At 40.3% G+C, this 22563-nt stretch overlaps 1 protein-coding gene across 2 annotated transcripts in view; it reads right to left on the reverse strand.

The window, feature by feature from the left end:
• Positions 1-3564: 3564 nt before the first annotated feature.
• NOSTRIN (nitric oxide synthase trafficking) overlaps positions 3565-22563 on the reverse strand; it is a 771458-nt gene continuing 752459 nt past the window's right edge. For both annotated transcript variants that reach the window (XM_069616258.1, XM_069616257.1), the window contains one exon: positions 3565-4501. In XM_069616258.1, the coding sequence (XP_069472359.1) occupies positions 4365-4501 (137 nt within the window). In that variant the 3' untranslated portion in view covers positions 3565-4364. The remainder of the gene's footprint in view (positions 4502-22563) is intronic.

Raw genomic sequence — 22563 nt, forward strand, 5'->3', positions numbered from 1 at the left:
TATCACCATATGTACCGTTAAGATCAGTGTGTATAGGCCCATATTACCAAATTACGGTGAATGCAAACAGACGTCCATGACCAAATGATAATGATGTGTTATTATATAGCACTTACGCTTAAGCGCTTTATAGAAAAAATATACACCCAATGTCACCCAACCTGTGTTGGTACTCATTTAACAACCTCAGAAGGATGAAAGGCTGAGTTGAGACGTTTAAGAACAGACTAAATCATTGACTCACCTCCTGAAGTGTGCCTGAAATAAACCCTTAATGAGTCTAGCAATTATTGTATAGAATTCCAGAATGACACATTATTTGATATTCCTATTCTTTCTTATTTAGGTTCAGTGCTGAAAGTGTTAGACTTGTGGCACTCCTGTTCTTATTTTATTTTTATTTTTTAAGGGGCCTGAAAAAGAAAGCCAGCCACTCCAGAAGTAAAGAGCCACATGGTGCTGGCCACAGCCCAGGAGATTGCATTACAAACAACAACAAAAAAACAAAAAAAAGAAATTTTCAGAGGTCGCAAGGTAGACCACAGAGGTCGCAAGGGAGACCTCAGAGGTCGCAGATGCGACCTCTGGCGACCCCTAAATGACGTACCTGCTGATTTCCCTCTGCAGTATTTGTATTTGTATTTATTTGAAATGTATATATACGCCTTAATCAAAAGTGTTGTACATAGCATCAAAATGGTACAATATATATATTTAAGATTAAAGGCATCTCCGAGGTCAGAGAGGAAAAGGAGGAATAAAATAGGGGCCAGTAAACAACCCTGTTTCAATCCTCTTGCCGTGCTAATCGGGGCAGTTAGGTTACCTTCTCTGTCCGTACGGACGCACACACTGGTGTTCATATGTAATGCAATCCGGATTGCCAGTAAGGCAGGAGGGCATCCCCATTGGTTCAATTTGGCCCACACAGGTTCATTGGGACAGTATCGAAGGCCATGGAGAAATCCAAGAAGGCTGTGTATAATGGCCTCTCTTTTGTTTGCCGGCTTCTTTAGCAGTTCTAGCAAAAAGTAATTATTCTCGGCTCCCACTCCCCGGCAGAAACCTGTTTGGAAGATATCCATGTTTCCGTTATCCTTAGCCCATTTTCTTAGATCTTGTAGTACCAGGCCCGTGAAGATCTTAGCCAGAATATCCAAAAGGGAAATCGGTCTGTAATCAGTCGGGAGCCCTTTTTAAATATAGGGACGACAATAGCTGTTTGCCACAACAGTGGTATCACTTTGGCCCTCAGTATGTTCTGAATATGCTGTCTGAACACCTACCCAAGTATTTGGGCTATTCTTCAAGATGGACATGGCCAGACCATAGGGCCCGGGGGCCATAGATTTTTTGCTCCTATTAATTAGTTGCCACAAGTCATCTCGGTCCCAAACTAACTCCCAATCAACCTTTTTATCATGCCCTGGTTGCACAATAGGTCAATCTCACCTCGTGGTTTATAAATCTTCCGTTTGGAGTTTGTCACCATTTTTTATTAAATTACAGAAGTCATGGCAATTTTTGCTCACCATTACCTCCACAGGGTCAAGTGATGATGATAATGTTTTAACCATCCCCTGAAGGATGTTTTTAAGCACAGTCTACTACTCTTGTCTTCTTTAGCGAGCTCCTTTATTGATTTCCGCAATTCTTGCTTTTAAGTAAGATGACTCGGTCAAACTTGTTTCTATGAATCACTTTACCAGGTTTCCTTATTGGCATGCGCTTATAGATCCGCTCCCAGATCGCTTGCATACCCTTACTTATCACCCATTCCTCGAGGAGGCCATCTAGCACCATTGAGACCAAGACTCTGTTGAAAGTTGTCATTTTGAATTTGTTCCAAGATATTTTGTTTCCCTGTACATTCACCTCGAGTTCGAACAAATAGCAACACTAATAAGAAGTTTAGCAAAAACAGTTATGTCAACCATGCGAGATTTCAACAATTTACGAAAAACACAGAATAAACAGAGATAGAACGTAGAGGAATGGGAAGAGCATTCCAGTTCAAAGAGGCACTAAGAGAAAATGTGCACATGGAGGACGAGGAACTACAAGGAGAAATTGAGAACTAGAGCGGAGAGAACGAGACAGAGGGCCTCATCACGAGTTGGGCTGTAGCCCTTAAATGCGGTGGAAACAGTATTACTGCCACATTTAAGGGCTGGACCTATCACAAGTTGGGTGCAAAATGGGCTGTTTTACCTCCAGCCTTTCGGTGGAGGTGAAAATCCCCTGTTTTCGGCTGTATTACCGCCAGCTGTATTAGCCCGCATAATTAGCGCTGAAAATGCCCCTTTGAATCCAATGGACCAAATGGGGAATGGGGATTTACCGTTAACACCCAACCAGTGACCCGGCGGTAATACCGCCGGACCGGTCGGCGCTAGGGCTATTACAGTCAAGCAGTATTACAGCCGGGATACAGCCCAACTCATGATGAGTCCCAGAGTATAGAACGAAACCAGAGAGGAGAGATAGTCAGGTGCAAGACTGTAAAGAGATTTGAAGATGAGACACAAGAAATGGAATTTGAGAAATAAAATTGTGTAGAGCCAAAAGAAGAAGTACACAAATAGAGGCATTAAAAACAGATTTGAAACGAGCAAGTCGAGTAAGTGGAAGACCAAAGAGTGCAGTAGAATAGAAAAAAAATGCGTGAGAATATTAAGGAAGCTATCAGTATCTTAGTAGCATCAAAAGTCAAGATAGACAGACTTTTTGAATGTTATATAAGTGAAAGCAATAGGTCTGCGAAGATACAGAAATGTGATGTTTAAAAGATAGAGCTGTGTCAAAGTAAAGTCCCATATTACGAGTAGTAGATGAAATAGGAAGGTGAGATGGGGGAATACAATAAAGGGAGGAGATAGAGGAGAAGGAATGGTATTAGAAGGAAAGAAAAGAACTTCAGTTTTAGCAGTATTAAGTGTAAGATAATGAGAAGACATCCAAGATTTTATAGCAAGTAGGCGAAAAGACGATTGTGTACATCAGATGAAAAGGACGAGAAAGACAGAAAAAGCTGAGTGTCATCAGCATAGAAGTGAATTGAAAGACCAAAAGAAGAAATGACTTCGGCAGTGTTCCAACTATACATAAAACTTCCAGTTATTCCATTACAACGTATCAAACTCTGCATTTGGTGCGTATATGATGTTGTACTGATGGAAACAGAAGGCAGAGGGAACTATTTGAATGTGGAATTATGGGTGGATGGGATGGGAAGTGATACATAGCTCTAGGAATGGCACTTAGGAAGCTGGTGTGATGTCGATGCTTTTAAATGGGCTGTTACTGTGAATTAAATACCTACGGCTATATTCAAATTGTCTCACCATTTCAGATGATGACCTGCATAAGAGCCTGACTATAAGCATTTAATGTTACAGGTTACTGTTAATTCCTCAACCGTCTCACTCTGTTCCTTATTCACTTCGTGGGCATCTTGGATAGCTCTCAAAGATGCACTCTGAGGAACTCTAGACGAGTAGTCACAATTGCACTCCACTCAATTTGCATCCACCTCTTTGCCCTCAATAGCAAATGACTACCAAATGCATTTATTTATTTATTTATTTGATTGATTTTTTTACATTTATTAAGCACGCAAAAACCCTTGGGCATCAAGGCACTGCTATAACCAGTTACACACACTTAAAAGTCATGCGTGGAGCCTATATAATGCAAGTTATGTCTAACAAATGAAAACCTAACAAATAGAAAGACCACCAAAATACTACAAAATCAATAACTCAAAGTTGGATAAAATGTGTCGCCAGAAAGAAATTCTCTGGCCTCAAGTTGGTATGATTTTTGCATCAAATATTCATAATAATTTCTCGACAGGTAAAAAGGAGATGCTAGAATAATTGCAATTAGATACTCTTAATCCGCTCGCGCATCATGCATCCCTACCTAGAGTGCTACATCGAGAATAATGTTTTGTTATTCTTTGCACAAAGATTAATGGGAATCAAATTTGTTTTAATAAATTTGACCGCTGAGAGATGCATAAAATAAACACGCTTCAAAGATCCAAACTGTTTAAAATTAATGTAATTTTCAAATTTGTATGTCTATTATTATTCATTTTATTGTAAGGATTATTGTAAAATCATCTCAAATTGAATTTTTTCCAAAGACTTTTCCTGAATAGCTGTTGACATTGCATATCACTGGCTACTTGTAATGCAATTCTACCTGCAGTATATAGAGGAAGCTTAAATAGATTTTTACTGTATATTCCTAAATTATAATTTTACAAAAAACCATAATCAATAAGTAGTTTTTATTCTGATACCATTGCAAGTGTTCGTATTGAAGCAGCTTTATATGTGCCATCATGAATGGTTGTCCTATGCTTCGGATCCTGCATCTTCTTTGAACAGACTGCACTCCTCCAGGTAACTAGAGGGAAAGTAACCCTTCTTCTTGTTGGATGTCCCATACCACCAGCCATCTTCATTTCTGTGGTGGACAACAACAGCATCACCTGTTCAGAAAAGATTTAAATTAACACGTGAAATTAAAATGCAGTAGTTACATGTCATGCTTTCTCTATAATGTGTTCCCTTTGCACGCCATGCATTCTGTATAATTGCTGTCATTAGCATGATATGGGAATCAAAGTATTCAAAATGTCTGAGCATGATGCTTGTTAATGTCTGATGTTGGTACCCTATAAGGCTTTGCTAGTCCAACCAATGCGTCTCAGATATGTGTTTTCACTTCCAAAGGCACCTTCTAGTTGCAGATGGGATTGGCCAGGATCATTTTCAGGAATAATAAATCAGGGCTAGAAACATTACAGGTGAGGTGACTCCTTCAACCTATTAATTCTATTGTGTGTGCAACCTGTGTACAACAGTAAACTGCACAGAAACAGACATGCAGGTGGCTGAGCATATCAGGGCATTTAAGCGAAGCTCACAGAGTGCCACACACAGGGGGAAAAAGGAATGCCTGTCAGCCTTCCATCAAGTCCTCTATTTGGAGCCTGCGCTGAATCTGGAACTACTTCCCCTAGAATTCCCAAAGAAAATGAGACCTCAGATAAAACATACAAAGGGCCTCATCGTGACTGGGCGGTATCCCGACAGCAAATCCAATGCAAATAGCGTTACTGCAACGCGGGTCCAGCGCTATTAGTGCCAGATCCCTAGATGCAGTGGGGCGGTAATGGGGCACTTTCGGCACTATTACCGTGGTGCTAAAAGCACTGTAAATGGGTGGAAAGTGGCCAGATTTAGCTCCAGCTCAAAGCTGGAGGTAAATCACAAACCGTTCGACCAGCTCATAGTGGGGCGGAGTGGTAATGCAGCAGTAATAGCATTACCGCCACATTTTCACCACTCCGCCCAGCTTGCGATGAGGCCTAAACGGTATATCATAGAACTGGTCTGCCAGAAATGATCAGATCGAATATCTGAAAGGAAATGGCAGATCTCAAATCTGCTGAGGTTGTCCAATCCTGCCAAATCCATGCTAGAGGCTACCAATGATCCATTTACTGTGGAAAACAGGAATGTTTCTCCAATAGAATTCCAATGGCCACCAATTAAACTAAAACTCTCTTCCAAATAACGGACAAACTGTCTAACTCTGGAAACTGATAAAATCCCAACCTCACAAGGTGCCATGATTGCTAAATTGGGATAAAACCAAGGGAGCTAAGCACGAGGTAATTACACCCCTTAAAAATGGGAAATGCTAACTCCTGTTAGTATTTTGACTTAAACCACGTTTGTCTTTTGTTATTTAACATTACATTACATTTATAGTCTTAAAAAGCCAACAGACAAGGTTCATGCACCTGTAGGTAAGAAACGGACAACATTCAAGATTCAGGATATTTCCATTAATGTATAACTAATAAAGTCATGTAGGCCAAAAGTTGAAAAGTAACCCTTCTAAACATGGTCAGTTTATGTTCATGATCAAGTGCCACGCCCTGTGTGAAATTACTGATCAATAGTAAGTATGTTTTTTACCTGCTTTATTTGAGAGTATCAGAGCACTGTTTTATGAAAGGAACATGTTAGATGCTCATAAAATGTGGTTACAATACAAAATACCTTCATTGATCGAGTAGATTGCAGCTAAAGGTAACTGCACATGAGGTCACAAGAATGAAAACACAATGGAGCTCATTTGAAAGGAATTAGCACTTTGGTGGCGGAAAATCCATGCACGCACAAATGCTGGAGCTTTTGTATGGCAGAGAGAAAGGGAGTTGGCAGAAATGGAGGTTGCGTTCCGCCTCCTTCTCTGCCATTCAAATGATAAAAAATGGGGCGTGACGAAACAAAGCCTTACGCAGGGCTTTCATGCATGTTTGTTACATTACAGCTCTGATGAACATGAGCCCCAATGTGGAATGAATTGTGCAACCATTTTTAAAACATTTGCAGCAAGGCCAGATCTGACCATGAGAGCACATAGCGAAAGCTACAAAGAAAGTGCCACTACGTTATTACTTCACCTCCTACTATCACAATATATTTTCTATGGGATTTCAAATAACGCCCCTAGTATTGCCAAAACAACATTTGCCAATATGACCCCATGTGAGAGACAAATCAAAATGCATTTTGCATTTCAGTCTGTTGTGACAAATGTGTATACATTAGGGGTGCTACCTCCATTTAGGGGATGGAGGACACAAACAAAGATTTGTCTGGGGGAACCCTAGTCTGACAGAACAGGAGAGGCTGGTCTGAACTGACTGAAGGAACTCAACTAGCCTTGCCAGTAAGATCCAAGAAACAATTGATGTGCACCGGGAGTGTTCATAATGTTGAACACAAAAGATGCTGATACCTACCAGCTTCCACATGCCAAACTGAAAAGGGAGGTTTATTTTATTAGTACTGATATGTTGTTTTTATATTCTAATCATGCTGACTGCTTGAAAATAATAGAGCTCTGTACTTGATTTAGATGGAGTCATCTGAGTGATATTCTCCATAAAGGTTTGAGGCATACTTGTATTGCAGGTATGAGAAATCAAAATATTGTGAATGTTTTTCTGTGTTTCACCCTGTATCCTAAATGAACATTGCCACAATTTAGCAACACACGTGTGCACACACACAGACAAACCCCAAAATAAAATTATAAATGTTCAACCAATTGTTTGCCTCGATAAATTATGTTTTAACATGCATTTAAATTAGAAATAAGCCTGTGATCAAAAAAGTGATGTAGTTAATTTCTCTGATGACTAGTGCATTTGAAGTCATAATTTAAATGAACACTAAGTTTTGGGAAGCAAGCTCATGCGGTTGAGGTCTAGAGACAACTTCCATGGATTTAAACATCTCGATAACCCATGGTCATTCATATGTGATCCAAAACAACTTGGGCGCAAAGTGTTGACTCACAACCTTTTTGTTGTTTGGAGCTAGCCTGTCCAGTACTTTTTGTTAGTATTTGACAGAGATGGGGGTGTCCCCTTCTCTGAAATAGATAGCTATATCTAGGGCAGATTGTTAAGAAACCTAGTGTTCATAAAAGAAACTGCTGCCACCTTTTTTCTCAATGCGAGAGATAGCTGCGGCTATTACCTGGGTTAACAAAAACAAAAAAGCAGAAAAATGCAATTTCAAGGTGAAAAATCAGGGAAATGCAACTAGGGTAGTGCTGGGTCCTAGGGGATGGAGGGATAATAGGACACCAAGTTAAATTTGAGAGTTGGAGGAGTTGTAGGGATTGAGTTTGCAACACAAAGCTTTTCTGTAGCTTCAGTTATTAGACAGAATAGATGACATTTCATAGTAAACTGAGTCACAGAAACAGCAAGTGCTTGGGGGGAATAGGTGACGGCAGAGAAAGGGAGGAGGCTATCAGGGCACTGAGGGAGCAGGCACACATGAGGGAGGCACTTGGTGAGAGTCTGGGGGGGCGATAATGTGGGTATAAGGATTACAAAATAATAACCACGGGTATAACCAAGCGTATTTATAGTGCATAGCCATGGTTATGGAAAACATATATGTATTTTTACAGCTACAGTGACATCAGGCGTAAATAAATCACTGGCTTTGTGCCATGGCCAGTGACAAGAGGACTCCCATTCATGCAGTAACCTGGACCAACCCTGCTTAGCATCAAAGCAAAAAGGGGCCAGCCCCTCAGGCCATGTTGCCTAGAAAGAGTGTGAATGCTTTATTTGTAATGTGTTCCTGTGTTTTTAAAGAATAGGGAAACTGTGGCATCATGGTAATGGAGTAGCAGTTTGTAGTTGGAGCAGTGTACTGTGTGTTATAGTAGTGATTGGAAAAGAACAGTACTTTATATGTAAGGAGAAATGTTGTACATCGATACGTTGGCAGTATACACACATGTCTGAGCAGGTGAAGAATGATGGCACTATAAGGCATGTAATGAGAAAGGTTGGAAAGTATAACATTTATATGGAAGGTAAAATGCAAAATGCTGTGAGTTTAAAAATGTTTTTTTTTGCAGCATTTTGTTTCAAGTAAAAAATGCGTATGTGCATTTACAGCAGCACTGTGTGCAATGTTTTTGTATACGCAAGGGAAATGCAGAGGCACACATGTTAAGTGGCAGTTGGTGTGTGGAAGTTTAATTTTACAAGTAGGTAATTGCTACTTGATGGGAATAGGTGACCAATGCTGCAATGTCTGGCACTTGACAGAGTATTTAAAAAAGAGAATATGCTTATTGCAAAGCTTATTACAGGGTAAGAGGTAGTAAACCATAATACATTGCCTGCAATAGCAGCCGTGCAGTTATGGTTAATTTGCTCAACTCATAAGAAGATCACTTTTTTGGGAGGCTTAAAACTTTGCTCCCAGCCACCTCCTGGATGAAACCTCACAAAACATTGGTAAAAAGTATACAGCCTATCAGATTGCAAAGGCTGGTGAGGTTTCGTGCAGGGCAGGCAAAGTTATCGGGGGTCCCAAAATGTGTTGTTCATCCCATAAACGCAATGGGAAAATCAATGTGCTCATACTTACAGCCCAAACCGCTGGACGGATTTTCACAAAATTTGCACCAAGAGCGGCGGCTTGGTCCCGAAAGCATGCTTTTGTTAATTTAGTGTAAATTCGTCCAGTAGTTATTTTTAAAATGGGCAAAAAGTAGGTGTAAAATAAATTGTGATATCTGGGTTCAGTCCACAGACTCACTTCCCTGTTCACTGCACAGACATGCCTCTGATTGGTCCAGAGGGCGGTATGATGTTCATGGACATCAGATGCACCCGCTGATTGGTCAATAAAAAGCGTGCAGTGCGTCATATTTTCAGAAATGCCCGCCATGCTGTATCCGCAGACAGTCCTGACTGACCTCAGACATTGCAGTGGGGAAACAATCTGTAAAACACACTTTGGGCTATTTGGTGGTGGAAAGAAGGTTTGGAAAGGGTAGGAAAATGGAATAAAGATGATATGGAGCTGTTTCTATAGGTGAAAAAAAGGGTCTGCAGATGCCGCAGAGTCCGCAGTCAATTTCGGTGTCTGCGGACATCATTTCAATTGCAGGGTGGTCAGGGTGAGTTTTATTAGTTGACGGTGTATGGTACGTATTTACTATATAGTAAATTCTGGTGATTGTGTCCAGTGGCCAGATTCTGGGGGACTAGCCCACAGAACCTGGCCACTGGCCACGGCCAACACAGTAGTAATATGTGTATAGATGATTTAGGTAATGTAGTAGGGTTCTGGCCAGAATCATTACAGTAGTAATATGTGTATAGTAATTATGGGTAATGTAGTGGGAGTATAAAGTGTTTATAATATTGTGGAATGATATAAATGAAATGTAGGATAGTATAAAAGCTTTCATTGCATACAATAGTACATATACATTTCCTTGTTTAGACCCTCATAAACAGTACATTCTAAGGACTGTGTGTTGTACAACATTAGTGTATGACCCATTTCTGTTTTATTGACGTTAAAATAATCATTGGGTCATTGGGAAAGAAAATCCATACTGGATTAAAGACACCTGATTACAATTATGTAAGTGTCATAGTATGTTTGTTTGAAGTATGTTGTGATTAACGGAATGCTTTAAATAGTTGGATAACTGTGGGCGTATTCTAACTACATTAGAGTTTAGACAATGCTTTGACGTATAATAATTGTGATGGTGTATTTGAAGTGTTTTGCAATGGAGGGTATTTTTCTAAGTAGTTAGATACCTGTTGGCATATTCTAACTAGATTGACTTTGAAAAGTACTAATGTAGTATTATGGATGTAGTTAGATACCTGTTGGCTTATTATAACAGTTAATTGTGCTATAGTCTAGTGACTAAATTTGGGTTGAAGGAATATTAAGTAGGCATTTGTTAAATTTGCTGGTAACATGTTTTGGAGCAAGGGAGGTATCGTTACATTCAAACCGACCACTTGTTTATTGACATATGCAGTGTAGTGCCCTGAAGTGGTTGTGGCACCAGTGTGATATATTATACCAACTGGTATGAAGGTTTTCTTTCCAAGAGATACTTAGCCGTGTGTGAAGCCTGTAAGCTTACAGTTATTTTTGGTACCATCTGCATTGTACCTTAGAAGCATTAGTATGACATATTGGCTATGTGAGTTCATTTGTATGGTGGAACGATTGTCTGAATTGCAAAAAGGGCATAATATAGCATGATTTGTATTCTGCAGAAGCTGTTGAAATTCAATGGATTCCGAATTTGGTATGGATACATATCCAAATCGTTCATTAGGGATGTGCTCTTGTGAAACATGGTTGCAGAGAGTGCATGTATGTTTCCACATGTATAAAATTTAGAAGATTTTATTTATATGGATGTTTTCGGTTTCCAGTACCTGTAGTAAGTACAATAGGAATTTGTGTGGATCTTCCTGTGTGATTATATTATTTAAGATTCCTGCACAGTAGTCCAATGCTTGCCTTATACCTGAGACACTGTAAGTGTTAGGATTATTTGTGGCATTTCTATGTAGGACGAGCATATGCCAATACAACTTGTCTGAGTCATTTAAGTAAGTGTTGTGAACAATTTGTGGCAATTGAAAAAGAAGATTAATTGTTACATTAGCATAACAATGTACTCCAGTTGTGTTGCTGAATTTAAATGGACCAGGGTATTCTGTTTGTGGATTGTTTGATGGACCTGCAGATTTTTCTGGTGAAGAGAAATGTGTTTCTTTTTTCCTGATGTATGTGCAGTTGACGTTGTACTAGACAGTTTTGTGGTTATATTTTTTGAGGCAGAAGGAGTTGGTTCTTGTTTCTTTAGCAGTATTGTTGGGAGATCTGTTATAGATTCTGTTTGTATTAGTTGTCTTTTTAAAGGTTTCTTTTTTTGCGGTACAGGGTACATATCTAGATGGGGGAGTATAGTGCCCATAGCTTGTTGTATTCCAGGATGCAAGGAATGTCAGCTTTGTTTCCATCAAAGTTAACTAAGAATAGACACTTGAGAGTATGCACATGTGAAAGTTATTCATAACTCATACCTTCTTTAAAGACTGTGCTGCCAATGTCAATCAATGCTTGATCTAGGGTTAGACCTTGTGATTTGTAAATAGTGACAGCATATGCAAGAGATAGAGAACATTGCTCTCTGCATGTTTTATAAAAGAAGGACACGTGCTGTTGGCCAGACAATTTCTTGAAACATCTGCAAGTTTGTCAAAGTGGATCTTAACAAACTGAATGTTGTTGGTATGGGAATATGTTTAGAAGCTAACAACTGTACCAATACTCCATTCACTGAACCTTGTTCTACGTCAAGGTTACATTTTAAAATTATTCTGCAGTTTAGACACAAAGTCAATAATTTCTCCAATCCAGCTGTGTTGGAAATCAAATTAATTTTTCTAAGCTGTTTGAGGAGTGCTGTTGCTTGTTGAAACATAGCAAGTGTCATGACATGCACTTCTAGTGGAGCTGATACGCAGTATGTGTTGCATTTCTTTTTTCAACATTGTCTCATTGAATTGACTACAGCTTGCAAGGGTTGGCATTAAGGACATGCATTTTAGATTTTGCTGAGTTAATTATTCCATGACATCAGGAGCAGATGTGTTTCATCCATATAGTTCATGGAGAGGTCTACAGACTGACACATGTTTTGAGTTTGTTCTCTGTACTGAAAATGTTGCCAGAGATTTACATTTCCAATGCTGCTGAGTGTATTGTGACATTGTTTGTGTCCTAATGGTTTGAAAATAGGTCGACCTTTTACTGGTTTTAACTGTAGGGGGTCTATGGAAACAATAACATGTGTTCCTCCCAACAGTTCTTCATAGTTGGTGTTCAGGTCTTCTTGCATTCTGAGATAAAGTAAAGCCACCATGAGGTTGGAAGCCATGACTACTTGATATACCATGCGCACTTTCATTTGTTTTAGAATTCTGTGCACTTCAGTAGCAGCTTCTGCTGATTATTTGTAGTATTCTAATTTGTTTTGGTGTTCTACGGGGGAGCAGTAGTCGGTGTAAATTTGCATCTCCTATGGTGTAGGCAGCTAAAGCTGTGGGGGCTGTCACTACAGCTGAAAGGTTGTTGTTTGTTAGATTTTGTAGAAATATGCTGATTATTTTAATTAAGAATGTTTTACTAGAACCAGCTTCACTACTTACCTACAGGCGCTGAGGTTTATAATTTGTACAGCTACAGATTTAATTTCATGTGTAAGCTACAGGTTTTAGTTTCATGTGTAAAACCATGTTCAATTTCTTCAGTGACTTCTAGATAAATGTTGAGTTGTTCATCATTTAGCTGTGATTCGAGCACTGTCAAATCTTCCTCAGATTGTTTATATTGATGCATGATATTTTTGACCTCACTCATGGCTATTTCAGCATCATTTTGAATGAGTGGTTCTCCAAGTGGTTCTTGGCTTTCTGTAAGGAAAGGTTGATTGTCCTCAGGAGTGTCTTTGTCTAGTTGAGCTTCAATGTTTTCTTCTTGTTGGTGTTCATTTTTCAACATTTGTATTGTTTGAAATTGTCATTTGTTATACCGCTTTCATATGCTTTGAATGCAGCTTCAAATGAGTCATAGTCACCTAATAATTATTTTTATTTTCTCTAAGGTTTAAAAAGTTAGAGTAGGGCCATGTAATACAGTTCTCTATATTGTGGAGATTTAAATGATAACTTTATATGCTTAATTAGGCTGAGTTTTGTGAGTTTCAGTAGGCTTCCTTCACAGGTTGAGAGTGAATATTTGCCCGTTGTCTCATTTGGTGTCACATTGTTTTTGTAGGTGTAGTTTTGGGCAATGTTGCACAGACACATGCTTTACAAAGCAGTACTTCGGTTTGCATGTATGTGTCAATTAAATAGTTTTTTTTAAATGTCCTGGCTTTTGGGATCGTTTTTGGCTATGTTTTCTGGTAGGATTTTAGTACTCATTTTTGGGATAATGCTGGTCCAAGGTTCAGCCAGACAATGTGTTCAGATATGCCATATAATGCTGTACCTGTTAAATGGTCTGCAGCTTCATAGCACACGTAGCATTTTTATACCGAAGCTGTACAATTCTTGTGATAGTGTTTTGCCAGTCATATGTCACCTCAGAGGTCTTTTAGTTCTGTTTTGTCAACTTTGGTGAGATAGGCTGTGACATATCTTGCAACTGCAATGGATTTGTCTGCAATGTATTGTATGTCTATGTTTGCATTCCACAAGAGGGCAATGATTGCATTGTAATCATTGATGTACTTGGATGCTTCGTCCCTTAGTTGTATGTATTTTTAGGGGATTTGCCTTATGCTGTGTCTAACCAAAGACATCAAGCTATTTTCTTGTCCTTTTGTGAAAACTGGTCTAGGGAAGCCAAAGCGACATTTCGTATATTTCCCTTTGTTTTCATATCTATGTCAGCAGTATTTGCCACACTTAAGTTTTTGGAAGCATAAGAGATTTGTGTATGTAGCTCACTATCTGTGGTTTCTGAAGGGATGTCGCTGGCAATGCATTTTTCAATAAACTGTAAAACAGTGGTGTCACAATAATGGCAAAATTTAGGAGTGTCTTTTATCCACAAAAGCATGTGGATGTGTGGTGCTCCTCTGGATTGATATTATTTTCTCCAAAAGAAATGTTGCACTTCTCTGAGTGGAGTAGTAGATTTATTGCAGCTAAAGTGCAGCATGGCAATGACGCAATGGTGAAAGTACTTTCATACATTGACAGGGTCAAGAGAACAGAGTTCTCCTTGTGTTTTTATATCTATTCCGTCTTTATTTTGGTTTGCATGCGTAAGAAGTCATACGAGTCATCCCATGCATACTCGGCACAACTTAAATTAACAAACCATGTGGGTGGGACTAGGTTCCTTTGCATACAATGCACATAAGCGTGACGTTGGAACCAGTATAATGTTGTACCATGCATGTTTGCCAAGAGATTTGTGATACTTGACTGCAAAACTTCATATTTGTCTTTTATTTTTTCAAGTTGTTGGTTAGTGGATATGCTTAAAAAGTTAGAGCCTGTTTTTATTGTGTGTGCAACTCCATAACATAGAGGTGCTATTTCACTTTCGATGAAGGGTGAAAAATGTATTCAACAATTTGTCTGAATCTGGGATCTTCAGAATACATTCTTAAAGAGCGATATTCTAATGCACTAACTTGTGTGGACCTTTCATCATATCTTTCTCCCTTTCCTGTAGGAAAGGGTAGAGGAAAAGAATGTGCTACTTCACTTTTCCCTCATATGCTAATTGGGAATCCTTTGGCTTGATGTATTTGATATGTTTGTAATGCATCGTCAATGGTGTCTTTGTCGTGTAGTGGATGAACTTTATACTGGTCTAAAATGTTGGCTGCAGTAACAGGATCTACGCATTTAAATTGGCTTGTTGCTGGTGAGTTTTGAATTATTTGGGTGGTTTTTCTGAAGTTTTCCTCTATGTTTATAACTTTTTAGTATTCATTGTTTTCTTTTAGATATTTTAGGGCTTGTCTAACTTTGTTTAAGTCGACTAGTTGCTGCCAAATATGTTTGTCTTTTGTTGGTATACCATTAACTAGTAAGATCAAAGATTTATCTATTAGTCTCTGTACTCCGAGAATGTCTATGTTTTCTTTGACATCTAATAGCAAATATAGTACTTTGCCACGGATGCCCTTTAGTAACTTGGATGGAGGTAATTTGGCTGATTTCGGTTGAAGGCGTATTATAGCTTGAAAAGGGTGTACTGTTTGGATTCAAATGCTCTCAAACAAGTTAAGTTGTTGGAGAGCCTTTGGATGTGGGAATATTTCTAAGATATTAGTGATAACACGTGATGACATTTGGTTATTGTCACGCTTTTTGTTGCATTACGTGCAAACTATTGAGGGGTCATTATTTTATATCTAGTTTCTACTATTAGATATAAAGCTAATTGAAACCATTGGCATTCCTCAGTATCCTCTAGTTTATAGGCTATATCTACTATTTTTGTGTTTTTTTTATAAAACCTTTTGAGACAAAACAGCCACATTCTTGGTCTGGTATTTCAGCAGATGTGTTGTGAAACTTAGCTATTTCATTTTTGCATGTCTTAGTTAAGACATTATTGTTTATGAGGGGTTTCGGTAATGTTTTCTGAAGTTACAGAATTAAGTCACTTTCAGCTCTAAAGTATTTACTTTGGATGTGCTCTATTTCTTCAAGCAGTTCTTTGGCTGTTCCATGTAGGAGAAAGTTAATTAAATGTTGCAGTTCTAGAGCAGGACATTTTGCATAGTATAGTCTATGCACAAGCTTATGCATAGTAGAATGCTGTGCTGCTAACATTTTGATGTGGTTAAAGGTACTTTTACAAGCAGTTCCCGAAAACCAGGCTAATGATTGTCCTTGCAGACCAGTGTGGCTGTGCACTGGACAGGAGTCCATGGTTTTTAAAGTTTTCATTCTACTTTTGTCTCTTAGTTTCACATAGGTAAGGGGCCTTTGTTAAGAACCTCGCTTCACTCAGGACTGTAACTATAGGCCCCGGGGCATTACCTGAAGTGGTAATGCCCCCCTGCTCAGGGCTTATTGCTTAAGAAGAAAAGCACTGTCAATTAGAGCTTTAAAGATCAGTCTCCTGCGGGAGTCTGTAAGGGTAGATCGTGACTTTTCATTTTTTATGAGATTGTGATGAACTGTACAGTGGAACATTTTTTGTAACATACATTTTTTGGATTGCTTTACCGTGACTACATTTACACTGGTATATACAGTGTTAGGTTCGTCAGTAGGTCTGCTTTTCTATGCACATATTTTTATACTTTTAGTTTTTGCAAAAGGGGTCTTATCTTTTTTAGTCGTGGCTGGTTTAGTTTGTGTTGAATGAGGTTACTAGCTCTTTTGTTTAATGTTTTCTATACATTGTTTTATAGAGATGGATAACTATATGGTATGGTTGTATTCTTATTTGCTCTAGTTTTCCTTTCTTTTCTATGGAGTTGCTTTTTAGTAGGCATTTTTTTGTGTCTGTTGGGAAAAGAGAAAGTTTGGGTTTGAAAGTTGTGCAATGTATATACATGTATTGTAAATGGGTGTGCGGGTGTGATTGGAGAGCTTAATACAGTGGTGTTTGGTTGTGAGATGCTATATGAGGTATGGTTGGGAGGGTTGTGAGAGTAAGAGTCTGTAGAGGTGTGATGGCATTGGATTAGTGAGTAAGGGAGTGGTGGTGTGATTGCATCAGTAGGGACATTGTGCTGTTTTCAGGAAAACAGTTGGTGTTGCTATGGTGATGTTTAGAAGGGAATAGGGAGAGTGTGAATGGTGCAGTATAATGAGTTAGAGTGAAAGAAATGTTGGTTTGAAAAGAGTAGTCTGGTGTAATATATAGTGGAACAGTGTTGTTGTAATTACATACATATACATGGTACATTCATGTACTTACTTTGTAGGATGTGAAGGATATTCTTTTTTCAGTTCCTGTCTTCTGCAATGTGCTTCTTTTCTGAAAGTTAGTGGGGATATGTGGAAATGGTGAAGTACTTTTAGTAAGCAAGGTTGTTATTTATGACTGTAGGAGGAGTTGTTGGGAAAAACTGTTAATATAATTGATGGACGTTTAAAAATGTTTGTTTTTAGGAGCATTTTCATGAAAGTTAAGAAATGCACATGTGCATTTATAGAAGCTCTGTATGTAACATGTTGTAAAATAGAAGAACACTTGATGGAAAAGATTTGTAGTACAATTTTAAATGGCAGTTGTGTGTGGAAGTTTAATATTTTAGGAGTATATGCATACTTGCCAACATGATGCATTCTAATCTGTAGGTGTTTATATAGTATTAGATTTTTTGCTTGTGTTCTAGGATTCGTAGTTCCACTTTTCATATTATTAAAGTTGGAGTATAAGTCGCAGATTGTAGAGAAAAAATCAGGACTGCATAAGTACCTAAAGATTGGAATGGGTGATGTTAGGATGCATGCATGTACACACTAAGTGCCACTTAAAAATGGTCAACAAATCTATTCTATTTGCATTTCCTTTCTTATATGAAACAGTGACACACAATGCTGCTGTAAATGCAGCAATGCATTTTCTTACTTTCATGAACTGCTTTTAAAATGAAACATACTTAAACCCAGAGCATTGTAATTATGTGTTGCTTCAAGTGAGCAGGTGCTGCATGCTTCAATTCATGGCATTTGCTACAGTGGTTACAAAAGCGAATTTGCTAATTGAGAAGCTTATTACAGGGTAAGTAGCAGGAACATTCAATATATATATTTGTTAAAGAGTTGAAGAAAATATATTTTTTAAAATGTAAGCATAACCGTACTATGTCTTGTTAGATGCAGATCTTGTTGAATTTGGAAATAGAAATCTTGGACAGTTTTAGAGTAGTTTTTGATGCAGATGCCTTTGATTAACACGAGATATGTACTCCAGTGGGGTAACATAAAATGTGGGGGCCCCCCTGCGAGCCATGCTGAGGGGGCCCCCCAACTCGGCAACAAATCACGGGTCGTGCCACACTCTGGGCAGGCCTAGATTGTCACACTTGCGCAATACGCATGAACGTGCTGCTGAAGGGGTATGCCGCACACTGCACTAGGAGAAAGATATAAATATGTGTTTTAATGCAATATACAGCACACCTTCTGAGATAAATTGGCTATAAAGCCAGCGTGTTTGCAATTGTTTTGTAGGGTAGCACAATCCAATACATGCAAGTCACCCACAGTGCACAGGAACATTAATGCTTTGCTATTAAGAATGCCATGCCACAATCAAAACATGTCCAACTGGCTGCACAATGTAGACGATTGTAAACACGTAATAACATAGTAAAACATGCCAGACCACATTTAGACATACCTAGACTGGTTGCAGCAAAATCCCAGTCGAAGCAATATCACTCATCAAGAAGAGAGCACACATTCTTCATCTTTCCTCTGCTTTCAACAGGGTCAGCGTCCCCATCCTAATCAATCGACTCTGTGAGAACCTGGGTATCATGGATCAGACCCTAGAGTGACTGCCCTCTTTAAACTTGGACCACCCCTCCGCTCCCAGGTCCATCTTATTCCCATGCTCTCCGTCACCTCTCTCTACCTGTGGCATTCCCCAGTGCTCTATCCTCTCACGCTGGTTTTTCAACCTCTACTTGGCCACTTTGGCCTCCCTGATCTCTACCTTCTCCTCTAAGTTTCAGTGTTATGCGGATGACTCAGCTTTCCTTCAGGCTCCCCTCAGCCTCCTCTCCTCTCTTGCTCATTCCTGACTGTCTATCCACGATTCAGGATTGGTGCGCCTCCAACGATCTCTGCCTTAATGCCAATAAAACAGAGATCCTTCTCATTGGGACCCTTGCCTCTGTGCTTCCTCTCTCACTATAGCAGACCGCCTTGGGCCCTCTTCCTTTGCCTTCCTGCGAGGCAAAAAACCTTGGTGTCATCTTCAACGCCACACTCTCTTTCTCTCCTCACATCTCGGACATCACCAAGAAGTCCCACTACCAGCTGCTCCTCCTCAAAGGGCCTCTTCCCTTTCTCACTCTCCACCAGAAGCTCACTGTCTCTAGGCTGGACTACTGCAACAGCCACTTTCTCAATCTGTCTTTCTCTAGTCTCTGTCATCTGCAACTAATCCAGAACAGGACTTCAAGACTTACCTTTGGCCTCAAGCCCTGGGGTTGTATTTCTCCAGCCCTGAAATCTCTCCACTGGCTGCAAGGATCAAGTTCAAGAACCTTTGCATTGTCCATAAGGCTTTCTGGGGCCAGGGCCCACACTAAATACAATGCTCTCTTCCGAAATACCTTCTTTCTCTAGCCCTTCACTCAGCTACCTCCAACTCTCTAAGGCTTAGACATTTCTCCAGGCAGCTCAAAACTTTCCTCTTCTCCGCTGCTTTCTCTCTCTCTCCCCCCGTGCTGACCTACCTGTCTGCTGTACCCACTGGCTGCTTGGCTACCCTCAGAGTCTCTCTGAGTCCAAGCTCCTTCTTGATTGGTCACCCTTGCACTTCCTCCGGGCCTACCAGGCACTTAGGGGCTGTAACTGTAACCCTGCAGTCCCTTGTTCTCCTTGCACAACCAATATCCGCTCTGCCCTGGCTGCACTTACTCAGAGCATTGCTGCCCTGTTTTCCCCTCCCCTCTCACTTGCACTTCCCCCCTCCCTTTCCCCTTTCACTTCTCATTCTCGCAATGACACAAGGCCTACTGAGATCATTTGTCTTGTCCTCCCTCTATCATCCCTCCCTTGTGTACACTCGTGTACAGGCGCGTTATAAATGACTTGTATCATATCATATCATTTTATCACAGATGCCCAGAAAAATATACAATGCTGCAGTAAGAAATGGCTAGACTGGCAGCACCCAAATGTCAATATAGCCAGGTAATTAAAGTTAGCAGGACTGCTTTATCAGAAATGTCCAGTTAAAAGATAGTCATACCAAACTGAGGAATGACTAGACTGGCTGCATCAAAATGCCTCTCTAACCTCTAATACCACATATCATGCCTGCTTAGCCTGGACATGGACAACCATTATCATTTATCACACAATCCCGCCCCCCCACACATCCCCTCTCCCTCCCACCCACTACCCCAACCTCCACAATCAGCTCCTTGGCCCAGAATTACCTCCACGCCCCTCTTCCTTGTCCGAGAGCTTACGTATGAGGCTCCTTGCCTCATAGGTAAGTACTGGGATGAGGAACAGTGGACTAGGAGTGATGAAGATTACAGGTAGCTAAATCAGGCATTACCTCCATGTACCTCTACCTCTTCCCAGTACTTGTGTATGAGGCAGAGTGCCTCACACACAAGTACTGCCTCATACGTAAGTACTGGGATGAGGAAGATTAGGGCTAGGAGTAAGCAAGGCATTAAACACAAGTAGTAGCGCAACACTATTGAGTTGACTGGGCTTCATTACTACCCCCCTGACATTTTGGGCTATATTGACTCAACCTGGCTAACCTTTAGAGCAGTTGCCGGACCGAACAGGACACAGATGTTAAACGGCACCTGGTTTTTGCTGTTAACAAGAACCCAGCAATTACCAACGTAAAGCATTTCACTGTTAGTACCTGCATTCAAATGCCACATTGTTTAGGCAATTGAAATCGTGATGTGGGTTTAGTACTTGCATGCCAGGGGAGTGATTGGAAGGGTAGAGAGGGAACAGGAGACTTATAGGAGAGAGTTAACTGCTTGTAACATTGAATCTGCACTAGAATAGTCTCATTAAAATGCGTAAATAAGTTGGATGTGCCCACACAAATAAGTTTCCCCCTCCCTACCCCCTGTGAAGTTAGCGCCTCTCCCAACATTTGAAGAGTTAGCCCCCACAAAATGAAGGTTTTGTTGTGCCCCTGTACACAAGCACACACACCATTCACCATATACACACCCAGTCATCCACACATTTAAGTGTGCACCCTTTCAGCATACACTAACACAGGCAGCCACCTATACATTTGAGTGTGCACCCTTTCACCATAGACTCACACACGCACACGTCATGGAGTTGAGGGGAGCCCTATTACTTCAAAAAGAAATTGGTGCTCATTACGGGTCCAGCGGTAAACATGCCGGTGCTACCAGCGGGTTGCCTCCAGACCCATAAAAAATTACTAGCGCCTGACTTCCCGGTGCCACCGTGCTATTTCAAGTCCGGCGGCTGGGAAAACAGGTCCTAGTAATTTTGTTAATCCCCAGACTCCACTGGAATGGGGACACGGGAGCACCTGCACCACTGTTAACGGTGCCAGTGCTTCCGTGACGGGTCTGCCTACTGTGGAAGCTGTGCCTGGCAGGGTCAGACCTGTCAGGCACGGCAGCCCCACCAGGCAGACCTGTAATATGCCGGTCCGGAAACAACAGTGCCTGTAAGCTTACCAGCACTGTTTCCGGACCGGCATGGTCATAATGAGCCCCATTGTTTCTTTTTTTAAATCACTATAACTTCATTAATAAATTATTCCAGTTAAGGACCAAACCATAACCAAAATAATTTCTTTATGATGGCTGAGTGACTTCAAAAACAAACTATTTCTTTTTGAAAGCATAAGGCTCCACTCCAAGTCATAACATGGAGGCCTCCAGCCTAGGGTCTTTCATGTCATGGGGTGGAGGGACCCTCCGGCTTCAAAAAGAAAGTTTCTTTTTGTAGTCACTCTGCCTTCATAAAGAAATGATTTATGTGACAGAAATTTCTTTATGAATGCAGAGTGAATTTCAAAGGAAACTTTTTGATTTTTTTAGAAAAAAAAAATATATATATATTTTTAAGTGGGGCCCCCTCCCAGGACATGTCCTGCGGGGGCCCCCCGCACTGCGGGGGCTGCGGGGGCCCCTGTTACCCCAGTGATGTACTCTCAGAGTTCAAGTGTACATCTGAAGTATTGAACTGATATGGCAGGGTTAGCTGTAGAGGTTTTGGATGTGATTGGTGGATAGATGTGTGACTCTTTGAAAGCAGCCAATTAGGGAGTGTTAATAACATGGATGTGGAAAGGGTAGAATGGCTGCCCCTGTGCTACGAGGTCTGTGGACACCGCATTAGTCTGCAGACTGCACATGACACATCCAGGTTTTTTTACGAGGACTGGCATGGAAAGGGGACTGTGGGGATCAGCCAATTAGGTTTTCTGGGTCTGGTATACAGGACAAGGGGGTAGCAGGAGCTTTGTTTGCAGGAGTTGTGAGAACACTGAACATGGCTATGGCTATGTGTTTGAGAAGGCAGCGTGTGTGGATTTTGGGGGAATCTTTTATTCAGTCATTGAAGATGTATGCTGAAATTCATGGCATCTTTGGAAGTATTGGATTGGTAGAAGTGAAAGCTTTGTGGCATCCAGTTTGTGGCTTAAACTGGGAAAGCTTGTTTTCATTCTGCAAGAGTATGGCTCACTTTAAATGTCCAGATATTGTAATTGTGCATTTTGGAGGGGACAGTGTCTTTGATAGTCGCCCTGAAGGATTTCTTTAAAGCATGATGGAACTGTTTCCAATATTTTTTTCTGAAATAAATCAGAGACAAACATGGAGGCGTCCAACAAACTTTTTTAGTCCACAAATGGAAGAATCAAGGCAGCTTGGTAATAAAGCTGTATCTGCTTTTTATATGATGCAGGAATG

Source organism: Ambystoma mexicanum, chromosome 9, assembly GCF_040938575.1.
Source record: "Ambystoma mexicanum isolate Mex_15411 chromosome 9, UKY_AmexF1_1, whole genome shotgun sequence".
Taxonomy (NCBI): domain Eukaryota; kingdom Metazoa; phylum Chordata; class Amphibia; order Caudata; family Ambystomatidae; genus Ambystoma; species Ambystoma mexicanum.